This window comes from Rhinatrema bivittatum, chromosome 2 (genome assembly GCF_901001135.1).
Source record: "Rhinatrema bivittatum chromosome 2, aRhiBiv1.1, whole genome shotgun sequence".
Classification (NCBI taxonomy): Eukaryota; Metazoa; Chordata; class Amphibia; order Gymnophiona; family Rhinatrematidae; genus Rhinatrema; species Rhinatrema bivittatum.
The window spans coordinates 805678906-805693499 of NC_042616.1; the positions used below are offsets into that span (position 1 = coordinate 805678906).

General features: G+C 45.4%; 1 protein-coding gene across 2 annotated transcripts in view; it reads left to right on the forward strand.

Annotated features, from left to right (window-relative positions):
* RHPN1 (rhophilin Rho GTPase binding protein 1) overlaps positions 1 to 14594 on the forward strand; it is a 186200-nt gene that overhangs the window by 162706 nt on the left and 8900 nt on the right. For both annotated transcript variants that reach the window (XM_029592174.1, XM_029592175.1), the window contains 2 exons: positions 12255 to 12331; positions 13428 to 13574. In XM_029592174.1, coding sequence (XP_029448034.1) covers positions 12255 to 12331; positions 13428 to 13574 — 224 coding nt within the window. The remainder of the gene's footprint in view (positions 1 to 12254; positions 12332 to 13427; positions 13575 to 14594) is intronic.

Below are 14594 nucleotides of genomic sequence, written 5' to 3' on the forward strand. Positions count from 1 at the left end.
GCCTTTCAACTTTTCATGGTTGGGCTATGGGGTTTCTTCCCACTATGCATTTTTCTCATAATTCAAAACTGCTATGGGTTATATTCAGTGACATTCTATACTCAATGGACCTAAGTGGTTTCATTGCTTTCGTCCCTGATTCTTATCCCAGTTCGAACTAGGACCTAGTCTCCTTCGACTCATGCTCGCAATTCCTTAGGGTTATAAAGTTTCTCCTGAAAGCTGTCAACCCATTATGCATCTATTGCACTCCAGCATAGTTTCTCATAAACGTCCTGGACGTTGCACCCATGAGTTATGCCCTTATGCCTTCCAATACTGCTTTTGCAACAATTCTTTGTGCATACAGACAGACAGCATAGGGACAATGTGCTTTCCAACTCATAAGCACGCACAACCTCTTAGCTGCTCTGCTAGACAGCTGCGCAGCTCTACCCTTGGCCCTTGTTCACTTCATGTGTCCTTGGGCCACATATCTAAGAGATTTAATGAACGCTCTATCTGACCTTCTCCACGTAGGTTCTATCCTCTCGAATGGTCTCAATTACATGTGTACAGGGCAAATCTTTTAACGCTGAGTTTAACTAAACTTTCCTCTGCGTCTGCATCATTCCATACGATGCACAGGTTCTGCTCCCTACACATGTTTCCTATGCGTTCCCTTAGATGCCTTTTCTTCCATCAAAGGCCTCTTCAATATATCTCTTCTGCTGCCTCTCGTAGCCAGCATTCTTCTAATGTTGAACTGGGATGGGGTTCAGTATTCTTTTCCCCACTCCCTGACTGAGATCAGTATGCTTCCCATACTTCTCAATCCATCATATCAATAACCTTTTATTCCCTCACCAGTCAGTCCCAAATCATAGACTTACTGATGTTCTTAGGTTCTGGTAGCGTCACAAAACCTTCTAAACATAAATCTTGCCGTTTAATATGGCAGGCTTTACCTCCTGACGCTTAAAAAAAAAAAAAAAAGAGGTATTACCCCTTTTACTTTTCCACCATTTTTTCTTACTCCCTCGGATTCTGTTCTCCAGACATCCTCCACATAGATACACCTTTCTCTTAGGAGGTGTATCGTTTTGGGAGTTGGGTTCCCGTTTTCGGTAATCCTCTCTGAGTCGGCTTACCATGGATTATCCACTGATCAAGCCGCCTCTATTTCTCTAATCACGGAATGAACATATATATTCTCCTTATAAGTCTCATACATTCTACGTTTGAGCCTTTCCATTCCTCTCTTCCACAGTTTGGCAAGGGAACTTCTTTCCCTCTTAATGTCATTCCTGCCAGCAGGGTCCGTGAGTTATGCACTCTTTCCATACTCACCTGACTCCGTTCCTCTGCCACTGAGTAGTTCTACGCATTCAACTTTCTATCCTTTTCAGGTAGATGTTGTATCTCCTTTCCTCAGGAAATACTCTATTAATTTTTCCTAACCTCTCTCTCTCGCCCTAGGGAGAGACTGGGTTTTCCACATTCCTGGACAGTAATGCTGCGCTTACATTCTATCTACATTGCACTGCATTCCATGTGAATTCCACTTGACTCTTTCCTTCATGCAAGGGTCAAGCTGCTACTTCCAGTGGCCACACAGACCTAATCCTTCTGATTAAGTGGTCTATATTTCCTTTCCTACCAACAAGCAGACATTTCACTACAACACTGTGGGTATCCACATACTGTTGTGTCCGTCTTAGCCTTAACAGCTTCCCTTTGGTTACTGCTGCTTGTACTTTTTTATCAGGTTGCAGCCTGGAGTCCTCTCCATACCTTCGCAGCCTATTATTGCTTACATTTGACTAGCCGGCATGCTCCATGTTTGGCCAGTCCGCCTACTCTTACTTTTTTCAATTCACTACCCAACATCCTTCCACGAACCCATTATGGTGTTGCGGATGCCCTCCGTTCCCATTTCCACCTCAGTCGTTACGCCTTTGCGCATCTGCGGTGTATCTGGTGCATTCCCGGGCATCCTCAGCTCGGTACTCACCCATTTGTGAGGACTACCATCCTGCTTGTCCTGTGAGAAAGCAAATGTTGCTTACCTGATGTAACAGGTGTTCTCACAGGACAGCAGGATGTTAGTCCTCACGAAACCCGCCCGCCACCCCGCGGAGTTGGGTCTGTATACTTTTATTTTAGTTTCGCTTGCGCTTTTTAGCTATAAGACGAGACTGAGGGAGACACCTGTGGCTCACAGGGATAATTGCAGGCTGGGCATGCTCAGTGCACCCAGTGTGCTAGTGTCAGTCAAAGCTTGTTGAAACTTTGACAGAAAAGTTTTCCGTACAGGGCTCCATCCTCGATGTCACCCATTTGTGAGGACTAACATCCTGCTGTCCTGTGAGAACACCTGTTACATCAGGTAAGCAACATTTGCTTTCTCATTTGCAACCTCCTTTTTTCCTTTTATACCCTTTTCAGATGTTTGGTCTCGTTCAGTTTTTGTATCTGTACTTGTGGGGGATACAGTCTTTACATTCAAAATCTCCAGTTCGTCTCCATTTGTTACTTCACTTTCTTCCATGCTCCCAGTTTCTCCTTGGGGATTTATTGGCTTATTGAGGGATATTATCCCTTCTTTGCCTGGAGGTGTTGGTGTGCACGGGGCCCCTGGACTTAGAGAGATGTCCTCGGCCAGTGGGGATATAATATGCTCCATATCAGTCCCCACAACGGCCCCCTCAACAGGGGTATTTTGTGGGGAACTAAGCCAGTCTGTCACAGTCCTTTGAGCAGAGTTCACTGTTGGAGTGCTTGAAATTGGCCTGATTTTGGCCTTACGTTTCATATGCGGCATAAATATAACTATTAAGCGAAACTCTGTTCCAGACGGGCAGAGGCTATGCTTACTTTTTTATCAATACACTTCTCTTTAAGGAGGTTGAGGAGTTATCTTACAATACAAGTTATCTTATTTGCAGCTGTTTCTCCTGATTAAAGAAAAATAACTTTTATCAGAATATTTCTTATAGAAAAGCTTTACCTGTGTATCCGGCGAATCTGGCGGATCTGGTCGGAGCCGGTCAGAGCGGCGCGCCTAAGGGGCGCGCGGCTTTGGCAGCGCGCCGTCGGCAGCTACACGCCGTCAAGAAATCAATTTATGTAAATTTTTGGCCCCTCCTATTGACGTTGCAGCCGATGGTTGGCTGTACTGGATACCGTCGGGGCAGGCTCACGTCTACCCCCGGAAGTCCCGTTTCAGTTGGAAAGTGAAGGTAAAAACCTTAATTCAGGTAGGCAGCCGCAGGGAAGCAGGAAATCTGAACGAGATCAGCAGGTAATGTCTCCTCACCTCCGAGATTGTCTGTTTTTTGCAACGTGCAGAATGTCATAGAGCACATTGATCAACATGCCATTTTTGTTTCTAAGTTTATTCCACTGAAATAATATAAAAAGAGAGAAAAGGGTGGGTGGCTGAATTGCTGTTGGTTATAGATGAACATTGTATTAAAACTGTAGATTTTCTTTGTTAAATTTTGTTGCAGCTATATAGTATTTCTTTGAATTTTCAGAATGCATTTGACAAAGTCCTTCATAAAGGACTCCTCGGGAAATTAAAAAGTCATGGGATAAGAGGTGGTGTATTATTGTGGATTGGTAACTCGCTTCAAGATCTGTTTACTGGATAGAAGTCAGCAGTTGATGTTGATCGTATTTGATATCTCTGTCTTTGACTTAGTGGACCGTGGGCTACTATTGAATAGATGTAGAGCAGCTGGGCTGGATGGTACAATGTTACAGTGGCTGGCTTCATTTTTGGCTGAAAAAGTAGCTTTTATTAAAGTAGACCAGTCGGTGTCCTCAGCTAGGCAACGTCCTTGTGGAGTCCCACAGGATTCACCACTGTTGCCAACATTGTTTAACATCTTTTTGAAACCTCTTGGGTGGTTGCTAGGCTCTGTAAGTATAGTGGACTATATTTATGCTGATAAGTGATTATCCCAGGACAAGCAGGATGATAGTCCTCACATATGGGTGACGTCACTGGACGAAAAACTTTCTATAAAAGTTTCTAGAAACTTTTGACTGGCACACTGAGCATGCCCAGCATGCCATGATCCCTCGAGCCACAGGGGTCTCCCTTCAGTCTTCGTTTTTCCAAGCTACAGTTAGCATCGCGGTGAAGGAGCCCTGTGTGATAGTTTTCACACAGTTTTTCCTCAGAGAAAAGTTAAAATATTTCTCAAATTCATCCCCTTCATAGAGGTCTCCCTTTCACCACCGATCGGTGAGTACTTTTTTTTTTTTTTTTTTCCCCTGGTCGATACCTTTTAACGAAATTTTCCTGTCAGAAAGTCATCAACAGCTGCCCGGCCTTCAAATTTGCAACGGGTTTTTAAAAATGCCCGAATTGCCCTCGCACCATTTCCATCACCGACCCGCATGTCGAGTGTGTTTTGTGCTTGGGCGAGGCTCATAATGTATCCATCTGTCCATAATGTGCCGAAATGACAGCTAAAGATAGACGGGTCCATCTAGAGAAGATGGAACATCTCTTCAATATTCAATTAATGCCATCGACATTGACTCAGTCATCTCCAGCTGGAGTGGCCAAAAAGTTAATTATTTGAAAACATTGTCCGGACCGAACCGGTGACCATTTTATCACCGATGCCATCTCTGTCATCCATAAAATCTATATCGGTGTGTTACAAAAAGGTCACCGAGCATTGTCAGAAACATCGCCATTGTCATCGGGACCCTGATGTTGGATCAATTCCCGGAACGCCCTTGATGCCCGTTGAGCCGTCACCGAAGAGGTCTTGAGTGGAAGAGCCATCGATATCCTCGATGCTTCTCACTCCAAGGCGATCCCCACCGGTAATGGTGCCGGGTACTGCGCCACCACAGGGATCTGTGGAAGAGCCGGTTCCACTTTCTCTGCCACCTCTAAAGCTGCTCTGACCTCACCAGCTATAAGGGAGGAACTGGACAGTTTTATCCTCCAGGCAGTAAAAGACACTCTGCGAGACCTTCAGCCATCGATGCCAATGCCTACACCGATATCATCACCAGCACCAATGCCCACACCGATGCCTGTACCGATGCTGACACCGTACCTTTCACTCTTCGCACCGATACCCGCTAAGCTCTATGCCCTCATCGGTGCTCTACCGATGCAACCATTGCCATCGGGAGCGAAGTCTCAGATTCCCAACAGGGAAGACAATGCCTGACCCTATACCAGGACCGCCGAGTATTTCCCATCCGAGAACTCCGGTTTCTCCATCTGTTCCATTTCTTCCATCATCGATGCCATCAATGCTACTGTTCCTTCCTCACTCCACTCCTCCACGGCATCCTTCCTCAGATACCTGGGATGAGGGAGACACATATACTTCATCGGAGGATACATCTGACCCATTCCCGCCGGAAGAAAGGAGGAAGTCACCACCGGAGGACCTCTCCTTTTCTAATTTTGTAAAGGAGATGGCAGACACAGTTCCTTTCCAGCTGGTGGCAGAAGAGGACACCAGACAAAAAACCCTGGAGGTTTTACAATTTGTTGATCCTCCTAAGGAAGTTCTGGCAATACCTGTCCATGATGTCCTTGTTGATCTACAACATAGACTGTGGGAACAACCTTGTCGATTCCACCAGTGAACAAGCGGATGGATGCCACATACCTGGTTCAACATATACCAGGTTATCAAAATCCTCGACTCCCACACCAGTCTGTAGTGGTGGAATCTGCCCAAAAGAAGTAAAACAGAATCTGCCCACACTCATCTATGCCTGCTGATAAGGAACAAAAATTCCTGGATACTCTTGGCCGGAAAATGTTCCAAGGTTCCATGCTTGTCTCCAGAATTGTTATATCAACTTTATATGACTCAATATCAACACAATTCATGGAAGCAAATACAGGAATTGTCTGAGTCACTACCTCAACAAAACCAAGATTCCTTCAATAACATTATCTACAAGGGTCTAGAAGCAGGCAATTGCGAAGTCCGTACAGCCTGTGACAGCTTTGAAACATCTTCCAGGATGGCTGCAACGGGGATTAGTGCCCGTAGATGGGCCTGGCTAAAGGCTTTTGATCTCGGGCCCGAGATTCAAGAAAAATTAGCAGATCTGCCTTGTACTGGTGACAACCTTTTTGGAGAAAAGGTACAGGATGCAGTGGCGCAACTAAAGGAGCATTTTGAAACTCTGCGCCAACTCTGCGCTGTTCCAACAGAGACACCCTCTTCTGCACATCGAACAGCAATGAAAGACACCAGAAAACCCTATTACAGGCCACGAAGGTACTATCCTCCAGCACCCCGTGGTAGGGCATCAAGACTATCACAGATAGGTCAACCCAGGCAACCAAGGGCACCTAGACCTCAGCCTCCTCCTCAAACAGGCCCAGCATTCAGGATTTTGAAAACCTGCCAGAGGACAGCAGCCACTCCACCAACCTGATCCTATATATACCAGTGGGAGGTCAGATCTTTCTTTCAACCCAGTTGGTCAAACATCACAACAAATCAATGGGTTATATCCATTATAACACAAGGTTACCATCTGGATTTTCTCACAGTACCAAAGAACTCCTCACCAAAGTCTCTTTGGGTATACAAAGATCATACCACTCTTCTGCAAACAGAATTATCCACCCTCCTGAGAGCTAGGGCTGTGGAACCAGTTCCTCGACCTCATAGGGCAGAGGATTCTATTCCCGCTATTTTCTCATTCCAAAGAAAACAGGAGGTCTATGTCCCATTTTAGACCTCCGAAATCTCAACAAATTTCTATGAAAATAAAAATTCAGGATGGTTTCCTTAGGCACCATCCTTCCCCCTTCTTCAAGTAGGAGATTGGCTCTGTTCTCTGGGTCTTTAGGACGCTTATGCTCTCATTCCAATATTCCCTCCTCATCGTAAGTTCCTTCGCTTCCTGGTGGGGCACCACCATTTTCAATCCCGGGTACTGCCGTTCGGACTTGCCTCAGCACCCCGAGTATTTACAAAATGCCTAGTGGTGGCAGCGGCCCATTTACGCAAGGAAAGCATACACATTTTTCCTTATCTAGATGACCGGCTCATCTAAAGCCAATCAAAACAAAGAGCTCTCAACTCTCTCAAGCTCACAATCAATCTGCTTCACTCGTTGGGATTTCTGATCAACTACCAAAAATCCCAACTGACTCCATCTCCCTCCTACAGTTCATCGGAGCAGAATTGAACACCACTGTATCAAAAGCTTCCTCCCGAAACACCGTGCAGACACGTTTTCCAGTTTGGCGGAATCTCTGCGCACAAAGGAAACAGCTACAGCCCATCAGTTCCTAACTCTACTAGGTCACATGGCTTCCACAGTCCGTGTCACTCCTATGGCCAGATTAGCTATGAGAATAACACAATGGACATTGAGAACACAGTGGCTCCAAACCATTCAACCACTGTCTACTCCAATTCAAATAAACCACCAGTTATGTTTCTTTCTCTTCTGGTGGATGAACACGAACAATTTGCTCGTAGGCCAACTTTTCCAGCAACCAGTTCCACAAGTGAAGTGACCTTAACTATAGATGCAACCACCTTAGGTTGGGGAGCACATGTAGACAATCTTCAAACTCAAGGTACTTGGACAAAACTTGAAGCAACATTTCAAATCAACTTCCCGGAGCTTTGAGCTATACGTTATGCGCTTTATGCATTCAAGGCCTGCCTTTCACACAAGACTGTTCTAATACAAACCGACAACACAGTTTCCATGTTGTACATGAACAAACAAGGGGGGTATAGGCTCTTATCTCCTTTGCCAAGAAGCCGCACAAATTTGGGACTGGGCCTTGACACATTCCATATTTCTCCGGGCCACTTATCTAGTAGGCATACACAACGTAGTTGCAGATTGCCTCAGCCATCAATTCCGAACCCACGAGTGGTCCCTGGATCCTTTAGTAACGACCAGGATATTTCAACGTCAGCCAACAATGGACCTCTTTGCATCCGAGCTGAATCACAAAGTGGACAGATTCTGCTCCCTTCACAAACAGAGAAACCAGTTAACCAAGGACGCCTTTGCTCACCCCTGGAACTCAGGCCTTCTATACGCGTATCCCCCGATACTGCTAATAACCAAAACTCTAGTGAAGCTACAACAGGACAAAGGGCCAGTGATACTCCTAGCCCCGTATTGGTCTCGACAAGTATGGTTTCCCATACTTCTCAAACTCTCGATCAGGGAACCAATTCGCCTGGGCAAAGCATCCACTCTCATAACTCAGGATCAGGGCAGGTTGCGCCCCCTCCAACCTTCAATCTCTATTTCTCACAGCCTGGATGTTGAAAGCATAATCCTTCAATCACTAAATCTTTCAACTAATGTATCTTAAGTGCTTATAGCTTCACGGAAACCTTCCACATGAAAATCCTATCATCGTAAGTGGAAAAGATTTACTACTTGGTGCACGCAGAAAAGTATTGACCCCTTTTCCTGCCCCACATCATCTTTATTGGACTATCTCTGGCACCTCTCAGACTCTGGTCTCCAGACTACATCAGTAAGGGTATATCTGAGTGCTATCTCAGCTTACCACAAAGGAGTAGGGGATGCACCAATATCAGCGCAACCCCTCATCAGTAGATTTATGAGAGGTTTAATTCAGTTAAAACTCCCGTTAAGGCCACCAGTCACTGAATGAGACCTTAATGTAGTACTAACAGGGCTCATGCGTTCTCCCTTTGAGCCTATAGATTCCTGCAATATTAAATGTCTTACATGGAAAGTTCTCTTCTTAGAAGCTATTACATCTGCTAGAAGAGTTAGTGAGTTACAAGCACTTGTCACATACTCACCCTATATAGGGTTCCTACATGACCCGAGTGGTCCTACGTACTCACCCAAAATTCCTTTCCAAGGTGGTTACGGATTTCTACTTTAATCAGTCCATAGGCTTGGCCACATTCTTCCCAAGACCTCACTCGCACCAAGGTGAGAGGGTTTTGTATACCTTAGACTGTAAACGTGCACTTGCATATTACCTAGACCACACTGCAGTCAATAGGAAATCCACCCAGCTATTTGTTTCCTTTGATAATAACAAACCGGGTAAAGCAGTGGGCAAACAAACTCTCTCCAACTGGCTAGCACATTGTATTCAGTTCTGCTATGAAAAATCAGGCCTTCCTCTCCAGGGACGAGTAAAGGCGAACTCAGTAAGAGCAATGTCAACCTCAGTAGCGCACTATCGTTCAGTACCAATTGCTGAAATTTGTAAGGCTGCAACATGGAGCTCTCTTCACATTTTTACAGCTCATTACTGTTTGGACAAGGAAGGACGACAAGATTCAGCTTACGGACAATCTGTCTTAAAGAACTTATTTCCAGTATAATCCCAACTCCTTCCACATCCAACCTGCTGTGATTTCAGGCTGTCTCAGTTTTTCCAATAGTTCACCAGTTGTTGTGTCTGTTGCACAAGTTGGATGCCGGCGAATTCCTGGCATCCTTGGATCTCACGGAGGCGTACCTTCACATCGGCATCCAGCCGTCCTACCATCGGTTCCTCAGGTTCTGTATCCTGGGCCGACATTATCAGTTCCGAGCGCTCCCTTCGGCCTGGCCACGGCTCCCCGGACATTCCCCAAGGTGATGGTGGTGGTCGCAGCTCAGTTTCGGAGGGAGGGGTTGCTGGTACACCCCTACTTGGACGATTGGCTGATTCGAGCCAAATCCCAGGACAGCAGGATGTAGTCCTGACGAAACCCACCCGCCACCCCACGGAGTTAGTTCCGAAACATTTTATTTTATTTTTTGCTATTGCTTATTGCTACAAACGAGACTGAAAGGAGACCCCTGTGGTTTCTAGAAACTTTGACAAAGTTTTCCATGATAGGGCTCCATCCAGTGACGTCACCCATGTGTGAGGACTACATCCTGCTGTCCTGGGAGAACACCTATTACAGGTAAGCAATTTTGCTTTCTCTGGGTCCCAGTCAAGGATAAGGGTGGTCTCCAGGTATCAAGTTTTTAATCTATTGTTGATTGAGTGAAGAAGAGAAAGTTAGTCTTAAACACTCAAGACTAATTGCTTTCTAGTGGCAATCCAACTCAGGATTTGACCCATTTACTAGCTGGGAATAGTTTGGGTGCTAATAGTGGCCTCTATAGTAAACTAACTGGGGGTTACACTTGACTCTGACTTTAGTTTAGATTCCCAGATCTCTCAAGTCATGCTATCTAAAACTGAGACTTGTGAGGAAGTTTCATCCATTTTTTGATAGGGGGAGTTATTAAGATCTATGGTCCAGTTCATTGTACTATCACACTTAGACTATTGCAATGATCTGTTTGTGGGTCTTCCTTAGTGACTCATATGCAGACTACAGCAGTTTCAAAATGCCTCAGCAAGAACCATCTTTGGCTATTCTAGACAAATGCCAGTTTCTCTGCTGCTTAAGGTTTTTCATTGGCTTCCTTTTGAGTGAAGGGTTGTAGGAGACATCAGACGTTTCACTACTGTGTACAACCTGATATGCATATTGATTCTCCAAGAGGAACACAGACTTCATAAGTTCCTGTTTGTTCCCTGGATCAGTCCAGACGAGTGGGTTTATGCATCCCTACCAGCAGATGGAGGCAAAGAACAAAACTTTGAGGCTCTGCTACATAACTGAGAGTGCCACCTGCAGTCCTCATTATTTCTCTGTTTCTAGCAGATGGTAGAGGTGCAAACCTGCAGTCTGGAGTTGTTTGAAGAAAAAAATAAAAAGGATAAGATAAGAAAAGAATTTGGCCCCCGAGGTGTTAGGTTCCTTCGTGGGTCATCCATTGGTAGAGCAGGGCGAGTGAGGAGTTGGTATTCCCTGTCTAACTAGGCCCTTCTTGACGGAGGGGGGAGGGGGGGGTGGGAGGGTACATAGCCAGAGGTCCTGGTTCCTTTTCCCTTGGTGGGCCCGTCTCCTCAGCCTCCTATCTCCAGAAGCAAGGAATTAGTTCTTTCCCCCTTTTAGTTGTGGCTGTCTCTTTAATTTAATTAAAAAAAAAAAAAAAAGAGAGACTTGAAGCAGGGAGATTGGCAGCAGTGGGGAGACTGTGCAGGGCTGAGGAGCGGGTAAGTATTTGCTTTCTTGCCGAGAGGCAGGCTAGAGGGAGCAGCGAGTGTGATCGCGGAGGCTCTGTTTATTTTTAGGCCTGACCGCGTGTGCAGGCCAACCGCCCCGACATGCTGGTTCCTGCACAGCATGGCAAACTTTGCCACGGCTGCAGTTTGAGGCAAGCTCGCCTCACTATGGCCTCGTTTTTCCAGAATGTGCCTCGGTGGGGGGGGGAGCTGGACCTCGGCGGGACCCCCAGGGAATGTGCAAAGGCGGCTGGGTCGGCTCCGGGGCGGTCAGAATAGCTGGCGGCCATTTTGGCAGCACATGCTGAACTGCAGGCTGCCATTTCTGAGCCTCGGGATGCAATGGACACTCTAGGGACACACAATTTATCCCTAGTGCATCCATTTTAGCGCAGCAGCTCGTTTATATGTTGCATCATGCGCCCAGGAGAGGTGCATGTGCACACATTAAACATGCGCCTACTTTGGAAGCACTTTATTGCATCGGCCTGCACACTAGCAGATTTAAAATAAATTGTAGAAAGTACTTTTTCACTCCTTGCACAATCAGGTTGTGGAATCTGTTGCCAGAGGATGTGGTCAAGACAATTAGCATAGTGGGGTTTGGACAGGTTCCAGGAGAAAAACTCCATAAACCATTATTAGCCAGGTAAACGTAGAAACGCCACTATTCATCTCTGGGAGTGAGCAACAAGAAATAGATCTACGTTTTGGGATCTGCAAGATACTGATTACCTGAATTGGCCTCTCTTTGAGACAGGATGCTGGGCTTGATGGTCTGACCCGGCATGGCACTTATGTTCTTACATGTTTATTGCAGTGGACCTGACTATCAAGAATAGTGTGAATTGGCATAACAGATGATGCTAATATTCTTTCCCACAGGATGGATGTAGAGTTTCCAGCTTACCCAGGTCATCTGAAAAGTCTCCTCTTTTCCTGGTTTTTGTCTCATTACATGCATGGATTTGTAGTTCTGATTTTTCCCCTTGGTTTCCCTAATAAAATCAGTACTTCAAATCCATACATGCAGTGGGGCAAAACCAGGACTGAATAAGCTCGTTTGGTTTTTCCTTTGGAGTGGTGGCAAACCTAGATGAGTGCTGTACATTCCTACCCAGAGAGCAGGAATCGAGCTAGTCAGCAGACGAGACACTTTAATTTTGCCTTTCTTGTATGCTTCTTTCAGCTAACACTCATCAGAAGCCAGAAATAACAATGCCCAGCTTCTCCAAGGTGAAGGTGGCGGACATTTTTCACAGGCTGGTGAGGATTAAGCTTATGAGCAGTGGGGATTGGGAAGCGCTGGAAGTACAATGTGCAACAAGGCACTGAGTAAAGGCAGAAAACGTTTCAAGAGATGCGCATGTATTACTTTAGGGGATTAAGAAGGAATCTTTTCCACCAAGCTGGGTTATCCTATAGCAAGGTAGAAGACGGTTGGACCGACGGGACATTTTGGTCCTCTTTAAATCTAATTGACGATGTAACTATGCAGCCCGTGCTAGAGCAAAGCCAGAGCTTTGGATGGCATCACTGAAAATGTTTTCCTTTTTAAAATCCCCAGCAGTGAAAGCATGGGAATACTTGACCTCCAAAATGTATTACAATTTTTTTTTTTCTCCTTTAAATTTGGTAGAGGTGATGGACTTATTTTTGGCTTTCAACTTGAAATGGACAGAATTTTTCAGTTTCCAGAACTTAAGCTTTTACCTGGATCACTGAGTAGAGAAACCGAATATGATCTCAGCAAAGCAAAAAGGTTTCTTCAGAAAAGAAACTTTATTGGCTGTATCTTCTTTTGGTGCAGCACTGCTGGGAAAGCACAATATTGTTACGTTCTCCACTTCAGCCGATGGTTGTGTGGAAGGAGAGAGGCCAGATATAGATGTTTAAAGATAAAGGTGGTTCAGTTAGAGAAGAAAACCTTTTTATGTGAACCCAAAGCCCTGAACAGCTGGTGATTATTGAGCAAGTCCGTTTGACTGGACCAGTGACCATCCCCTGTTGGCCAATGATCTAGAGTCTTCGTAGGCTCTGGGATCTTTCATTGGACCAACACAAATTGTTCCCGTGAACGAACTTTGAAGGTCACGTGGATATGAAGGGGCCTATGTGCTTTTGAAAGCTCATGTTCTGCAAGATCTTTTTCCCTGGTCCTTTTAAAAGATATCACAGCCTGCAAAAGCTCCAGGTTTCTCCAAAACCAATATGGCCATGGGAAGCCTGCTGTCCAGTGAGCGCACAAGTCACTTTTAGGAAGGGAGAGGACAATATGGCAACTAATTTGAAAAGTATTAAACAGACATCTGTGTTATCAGGTTGCATGTATTAATTTGTGTCCACGTGTTGTCTTTTTAAGGGACCCTTGTCCGTTTTTTCAGCCAAATACAAACGGCAAGCTGTGCGCAGAGCTCGGCTGGAGCGTGGAGAGAGGGGCTTCGGCTTCACATTGAGGGGGGATTCTCCAGTGCTTATCGCTGGGGTCCTGCCCGGTAGCTGTGCAGCGGTAAGTGAATGATCCATGGCCGCAGCTCCACTCTTTTGAGGTCGCTCCCCCTTTCTGTGTTCCGAGTCACCCTCTTGAGGTGTCAGTTCAGCTTTCTCTGTTCTCGGTCACTTTCACATAGTCAGTCCTCATTTTTCTGTTCTGAGTCACTCTCTCGAGGTCAGTCCTTTCTCCATTGCCAACTAACATTAATTTTGCCTCCGTTCCCTTCCATGCTGGTTATTCATCCAGATGGGAGCTTGCACTCAGTAATGTACAAGCAGCAGCCTGGTTATAGCTAGAGAAAATCTGAGGAGTGCACTAACAGTATTATTTGAAGCAGCTCCCCCAAAGTGGTTTTGAATGTAGCTTTCTATTAAAATTAGAGATTGCAGCAATTTTGGGGGGCAGAATATTTCAGTAACAAACTGATAAAAGCACTGTGAAATCCAGACAAACATATAGCCAAAGCTCGTGCTTTCTACCACCAGAGGAGACACTAGTGGGCTTGAGCTGAATTTTGTAATCTGCTGAATAAGATTTTTTTAATTTTTAAAATATTAACAGTTGAAGAGACTGCTGTTCTTACAGTTGCGAATCTCTGCTGCTAACAGTTCAAGACATAGAAATATGACGGCAGAAAAGGACCATACTGCCTATCCAGCCTGCCCATCCACACCAACTACTCAGCTCCACAATTGCTACCATTCCCTCAGAAATCCCCTGGGTGTCCTGTGTTTTCTTGAATTCAGCTACTGTCGTCTCCACCACCTCCACTGGAAGACTTACATCTACTTCTCTTTCTTTGTAAAGAAATATTTCCTTTCGTTACTTCTGAGTCTATCCTTTTTCACCCTCATTTCATGACACCGCAGAGCTTCCTTTCCATTGAAAGGGGCCTGCATCCTCTGCATTGATACCTTGGAGGTATGTGAAGCCCTCTGTCATATCTCTAGGGTATACATGTCTAGATCTTTAAGTCTGTCACCATATAAATACCATTGAATATGTTAGTAGCCACCCTCTGGTCTGAATCCATCC